This window comes from Macadamia integrifolia, unplaced genomic scaffold (genome assembly GCF_013358625.1).
Source record: "Macadamia integrifolia cultivar HAES 741 unplaced genomic scaffold, SCU_Mint_v3 scaffold2723, whole genome shotgun sequence".
NCBI classification, from domain to species: Eukaryota; Viridiplantae; Streptophyta; class Magnoliopsida; order Proteales; family Proteaceae; genus Macadamia; species Macadamia integrifolia.
The window spans coordinates 41,742-48,939 of record NW_024868913.1 but is presented as its reverse complement, the minus strand read 5'-3'; the positions used below and the strand labels follow the sequence as shown (position 1 = coordinate 48,939).

Genomic DNA, 7,198 nt, shown 5'->3' with positions numbered 1-7,198 from the left:
AAAAAAAAAAAAAAAAAAATCAGTGACCTATGTGCTTGACATGGTGGAAGGTGGAGGGATAAAAGGGCTTCACTGGCCATGGATGTTGAGGGAAAATTTCAAAAATTGCAACAATAAGAAGACGCATTGGTTCAAGAGAAACTAGAGCTCTGAGACCATGTAAAGAGAAGAAAGCTGGAGAGACAATTGTCTGTATGTTTCTTGAGTCAATTACAACGTATACATGTATATGTGTTTACAATAATGATCCCTTGATGAAAGGGATAGAGATTGGGAAGAACATTACAAATATCTACATCACTTAACAGAAGAGATAAAGATACAAAAAAAAAAAAAAAGGGAACCGTGTGCTTCTGAGAGGAGGGACTGATTCTCCAAGATTCTGATATTTCACATCCTCAGTTGGTATCCTTCGGAAATAGAATCCTCGGCACATCTATCAACATCTCAGGCAGAAGTATACCCAGTGCATGGTATTTGGATCTCCCCTCCCGCAAATGTCTGGATTTCTACTTCATTAGTCAGTCATGCTTCATTTCTCTGATGCAAAGAAAACATGGGTCTTCCCATTTATCAATAACCAACTGCGACCAGGGAGTTTTTTCACTCCTCGATCTTTCATTAAATTTCTAACCTTATTGGCATCCTCCCATCTTCCTGCTGCAGCATACATATTAGAGAGTGCAACATACGTACCAGGATCTTCTGGGTTCATACTTAAGAGATGTTCTGCTGAATACTCACTCAGCTCGATGTTCCCGTAAGAACAACTAGCTGCAAGTAATGATGACCATATAACTTCATTTGGTTCAAAAGGCATTTCTTTTATGAGATTAGTTGCTTCCTCCAGATGTCCAGCCCGCGCAAGGAGATCAACCAGACATGCATAATGATCAATTGTTGGTTCCACAATCATATGGAAATATCGATACCCAGTTTTCAGAAGGCCAGTGTGGCTGCATGCAGATAGGACTCCTACATATGTTACATGGTTGGGCTGCAGATTTGGTGTTCTCAGTAATTCTTCGAAAATTTCTATTGCTGTATCTCCATTTCCATTTCGTGCTAGGCCTGTAATCATGGAATTCCATGAGGCTAGGTCTTTCACCGTCATATTATCAAAAAGCTTTCTTGCTTCTGTAATGTATCCGCACTTGGCATACATATCCACCAAGCCATTGGCAATGAAAAGGTCCGATTCTATCTGGCACTGAGACTTAATAATCTGAGCATGAACCTGCATTCCTTCTTCAACTGCAGCTAGGTTCGCACATGATTGCAGGACACTAGAAAAGGTGAAATGATTTGGGGGTTCTACTGGTCCATCCAACAACATGAGAACATAGAGTTCTAGGGCCTTTTCAAATTCCCCACTTCTAGAAAAACCAGAGATGATAGAGGTCCATAAAACCAGGTCAGGGGCATGAATTATATTAAAGAGTTGGACTGCATCATCTAAGCACCGGTGGTCCGTGTACATTACAATGAGTGAGCTAGCTACCAAAGCACCGTGACCATCCCCAGTAGCAGCAGAAAACCCAAATTTGATGACTAGAGCATGCAACTGCTTCCCCTGATTCAGGTCTTGTACTCTTCTAACAAGTGATAATAATGTGGCTTCATTTGGCACCATTTCCATCTGCAGGCCTTCATGAAACAAATCAATTCCTTCATTTATAAACCCATTAATAATGCACCCTTTGATTGCCATGTTGAAAGCCCTAACATCTTTATGGTGAATCCTTTCAAAAACTTCTCTGGCATCTGATGCACATCCATGATTCATATACAACTCAAAAAGAGCATCACCTACAAACACATCCACTTCAGTCCCCATCACTTTTGTGAGAAGACCATGTATCTGCTGGACTAAAGTCGGGTTAACATTTTTACAGGCTCGAAGTACAGTGGCAAAAGTCACATGATCAGGACTTGCACCAGACTCCCACATCCTAGAAAAGAACAGTAGAACTTTTTCATCACCCAAATTACCAGCCATTAAAGCATTCCATGAAATCACACTTGGAGCTGGAGTCTCAAAGAACAACTTTTCAGCAAATTCCATTCTGTCACACTTAGCATACATATCAATCAGGGCAGTACCAACAAATACATCAGACTGCAGAGATTCTTTAACAATATAAGCATGTATTTGTTTCCCCTCAAACAAAAAACTACCCCTAGCACAAGCTTTTAAACAACCGGTTAAGGCAAAATCATTTGGAACCAAATTTTCCCTCTCCACCATAATTCTGTACAACCTTATTGTCTCCTCATAATTTCCCACCTCAGTGTAGCCCACCATCACTGTGGTGAAAGCAACAATGTCTCTTTGAGGAATAATGTCAAATATATCCTGTGCAACTTTCATTTCTCCAAATTTACAGTAAAGCTTGATTAAACAAGTGCCAGTAATCAAATCAGAAGACCACAAAAATGGTAGCTTTACCATAAAAGCATGGATTTGCAAAGCAAGTGGATAATTGTCTGTTTCATCACATACCCTGAGAACAGTTCTGAATGTAAGGGTGTCTGGTTGGTAAGAGGAAGAGCTGACCATATCAAAGAAGAGATTGAGAGCAGCTGCATAACAACCTTTGCGTGAACATGCCGATATGACTATGTTCCATGTAACAGTGTTCCGGAGGGAGAGGAGACCAAAGAGTTGGATGGTCTGATCCAAACTTCTGGATTTGGAATAAGAGGACAAGAGGATATTGTTTTGGGTAGTAACTGATTTAAGACTCTGACTGTGTTGGTCCAATGGTTTTGGGAGCTTAGGTGCTGGATGTTTGGACAACAAGATGGGTTTGGCATAAGGTAAAGAACTGCAGCAAGGCAGGATACCCATTTGAGAAATAAGAAGCGAAAAAACCAGTTTAGAAAGCAATAGAATTGAAGGACATTCATTATTTATATATATATATATATATATATATAGAAAGCAATAGAATTGAAGGACATTCATTATTTATATATATATAGAAAGCAATAGAATTGAAGGACATTCATTATATATATATATATATATAAAGAAGAAAAGAAGAAAAAAAAAAAAAGAAAAAAAAAAAATGAAGATATTTTTTATCCTCTATTTTATTTTATTTTTATTATTTAATAAACCGATTGTAAGCTTCTCACCTGGATTGTAATATGTATAACGTAAGCTATCAATTTCTACAACCCCAAGGGGTTAGCGCAGTTGGCTTAGAGGGGACAAAGTATTCCATCTTAGGCATGAGAACTTCGATCTCGGACTGACCCGATCCTGTGTAAGCGATATCACATTGACCACAGGGATTAATCAAAAGATACATACAAGTTATCGGTATATAAACGTGTCGAGATTGGTAAGGTTGAGCCTGAAATTCATGCCTAGGCCCAACCCAACTTGGCCATAATCGACCCCAATTGGGCCGAGTTAGGCCGGGTTGGCCCTAATTGGACCGTAATTCTTGCTAAGGTCGGGTTAACATTGACTGACCTTTTTATGCCATGTGTCCTATACATTTAAAAAAAAAAAAAAAAGATCAAATGATCAATATACAATTAAAATTATGAAGTACAACACAATAATAGATGTTCAGGACACCTAACTATACAAATCAATGACCCAAATTCCATTGTTCAAAATAAAAGGATAAGGTGATAGCCCTAAATTATGGTTAAAATCAGGGTTGAGTTGGGCCTATACCTCAACCCAAGCTTGACCCAATCCTATCCCAGGGTCAGTGTTTTTCAACCTTAACCCGCCCTCAATGTCAGTGTTTTTCAATCCTAACCCATCCTCAGGGTCAGAAATCTTAACCCAATCTTTGTTTATGCTCAGGGCAGGCCAGGCCAGGGAGGGTTCGGGCAGTCAGGGCCAAACTTACACCCCTTGTGGGGCTTATACTAACATTTTCTCTCATATTCTGACCATGTGACCCCATATGGATCATATAATTTTTCAATCCCTCATTAGTGTAATGTGTAGATTCCTTCTTACATTGTCATTGTAGGAAACCCTTCCTCTAAAACATATATTAACAAAGAGAAAAAGAACGCTACTTAGTCACATGCCACTACACCCAAACACAAGGGGTGGCAAAAAAACCACATTACCCCCAGTTGGATACATATGTGCCTCTCTTAATTGGTCCCCGCGTTGATTCAGTGACTATACGAGTAGGTAGCGATCCCCAACCATAAACAAAAAGACAATTGCACATGGAACTAGGCCTCCCAAGGCACACCCACCTTATAAAGTTAGCATAAGATATTAAAATGTGCAACTACCCAACCCTTGAAAATCCTTTTGCCTTGGGTGTTGCCTTGACAACTATGGTAGTGAATGCCCAATAGAACTTCAATTTGATGGAAGAAATAGTTTACCAAACCAGTATACTAAAAAGAAAAATAGAAACCAGGGGCTGGAATGTATGACACCAGTCCAACCTTATAGAAATACTGCTAAAATAAATAATATAATTTATTAAAATAAAAACAAACACTAATCCCATATAAGCCTTAAATCCTTAAATCTGGACTCTTAGAGCTGGCCTATTACAATAGTAAATATAAAAATACTAAACCCATGGTTCATATAGCCCATTAGACACTCAGAATTAAACATATTGATCCATTCTTCGACTAGCCCAATGGTCTGGTTTGCTGCTAGTCTTCTTGTTCTTATGAGTTGCATCAACTATTCAGTTTCTATCTCCAGCCCAATGTTCTCCAATTTCAGATCTTATTCTTTGAAGTTAAGCTTGAAAATATTTTTTGAAAGCACATATTTTATTCCTATATTTCTCTGCACTTCAGGTCTTATTTTCATTTTTCCTTTCTTCTTTAGTTCATAACCTCAATTTGCTATTCTTGGGGTTCACTCTCTACAAAACTTTGTTGATACTTGATTTAACTCATTGAATGTGACCAATGTTTTGGCTAAGTTTTCTTAAAGTGTTTTTTGCTAACTAGCAACATCAATGCTATAATGAAATTAGAAAATATCGTGAATTTTATCATTTTTTATTTTTTATTCAGATTCGGTCAGAATTTTTCATATAATTTGGAAAATTTTGATTCAGTCAAATAATTCGGGAATAATTCGGCTGAATTGCTAACTAAGGTTGCAAGTGATGGGGTAGATGATCTTATTAAAGTCCAAACACTAATGTTATTTGATGAGCACAATAATGTGTGAAATCTTAAAGATATAAGTGTATATTTTGTCCCACTTTGGATAGTACTATTTTTATTTTTCTTGTTTTTTTTTTGGTTTCCAAGTCTACAAGAGAAAGTGCTTAAAGTGAATCAAGAACCGGTCCAAGCTTGAACTAACTTATCCAAAGGTGGGACCCACTCATTGGTACCATATCCTCTCTCCTACAAAATCCTGAATATTATTCTCTCTCCTTGCCACCTCATAAGTCTTGAAAATGCTATGCAGAGATTCCTTTCTGATTTAATCAAGATTGCAAGATATTGGTTAATATTACAGGAAATGAATAGAATTTGTTAATTTTGGAAATAGATTCTCTCTTTCCTCACACAATATCTCAGAGAATGAGGATTTTTACCAAGATTTAGTTTAATTTAGTTTTCTTTCTTTTTTTAAAGAAGACTTATAGAAGGAAAGAGGCAAGACCAAAGCCCTATAAAAGCCCCTTCCTCCCCCCTCATATTTTTTATTATTCCCCTTAGTTTATTTTCTAGTCCATGCTTAGTCCTCTTCTCTCTCTTGCTCTCTCACTCTCTTTAGTTTTAGTTCTTCTTTATTTTTGCTTTAATTGCTTTTGTAATAGATTTTTTTATGTCAATTAATGCAAGCACTCTTTTATTCTTATTCAGCTTTTTATGTTTATGATTTATGCAATTGAGCTGTAATTTTTAAAGTTATAGTTCTAGGCTTAGATTTAAGTGACAAGATCATGAGCCGTGGTGCATTTTTTTTTTTTTTTTTTCAAGATTTGTTTTCTTCAGTACTAGAAATTTTAGATTTGATTTATTCTAGATCTAGTTTTTAGTACTGGTAGTATCTCAAATCACCCAAGCTTTTAAGTTCAAGCATTGATTCAAGTTAGTAGGCTCCTTCAGTAATCTTCTCTCCCCCCTCTCATTCTTTCTTCTAACAACCCTTTATTTTTTAATTTAAGATTTTAATTTCAATTGTTATATTATTCCTTTCCCTTTCCCCCAAGGTTCATGGCTAGTGTATGTGTTGGCTTTACACCTCCTAGTCATAGAACTATCATTTTACTGTTTTTATTTTAATTGCCTCACTTTCCCTAAAGCTAAGTAGAGTAACCCTTATAAGAGTGACTCTCTGGTCAAGTAGGGTAGCTCATATTATGATGCATCCCTCGGGCTAAGTAGAAAAACCTACTTGTGAGTCTCTCTCTAGCTTTGTCCCCTTTCTTTTACTTTATTTTTATTTCAGCATTTTTTTCCTTTATTTATTTTTTTTTTTTAATTGCGTGGGTTGTTTATTTTCAGTTACTTATTTATCTAATTTTAATTGCGTGGCTTACGTCTTTCAATTTTTAAATGACGAATGGTTAGAACGTTATTTTAGATACATATGTTTAGGACGATAGTTAGAATTAGATCACAACCATTAATAGGTTCACTTTCGTATTATTAAAAGAAGCAAAAAAAAATAAAGTGGCTGCTCTCCCTGAGTTCGACCCATAGCTCCACTGATCCGTACGCTTGCGGTTACATTTAAAATCTCAAACAAGTTTTTGGCACCGTTGCCGAGGAAATAGTTCTATGTTATTTTTCGCTTTCTTTTGGTAAATCGGAGTGCTTTGTTTGCTTTTTTTTGTTTTTATTTTTCTTTTATTGAATTACTGAGAAGAACAACTTACAATATTAGTTGTATCGGTGGAGGTCGCCAAGTCTCACAGTATGATAAAGACAGGTTTTGCCCTATAGCAGTACCTCAGGAATTGACCTGAGCAACCCCGGATCCCTGCCGGTAAGCTCCCAAAAAGCCAAAAAAAAATAATAAATAAATAAACAAAAAAAAAAAGAGTTTTTCTTTTCATTCTTTTGTGCTTGTCTTACTCTAGTTGTGGGTAGTTTTCTGTTGTATGAGTTTGTGGACCCATGATTCTACCAATCGTTTAGTAAGAGTACCTATTTTAAGAATGATAAAACAACCTAAGCCTACTTTAAAGATAGATTCTACCTAGTCAGGGCAGCCTACCTT

At 36.7% G+C, this 7,198-nt stretch overlaps 1 protein-coding gene across 1 annotated transcript; it reads right to left on the bottom strand.

Annotated features, from left to right (window-relative positions):
• Positions 1-186: 186 nt before the first annotated feature.
• Positions 187-2,869, bottom strand: LOC122067124 (pentatricopeptide repeat-containing protein At4g39530-like). The gene has a single exon (XM_042630970.1). The coding sequence runs from the start codon at positions 2,849-2,851 to the stop codon at positions 533-535; it is 2,319 nt and encodes a 772-aa protein (XP_042486904.1). The 5' UTR covers positions 2,852-2,869; the 3' UTR covers positions 187-532.
• Positions 2,870-7,198: the final 4,329 nt, after the last annotated feature.

Bases quoted from the DNA above. Each gene is read 5' to 3' on its own strand.
- LOC122067124 (XM_042630970.1), bottom strand. From the start codon at position 2,851: ATGGGTATCCTGCCTTGCTGCAGTTCTTTACCTTATGCCAAACCCATC.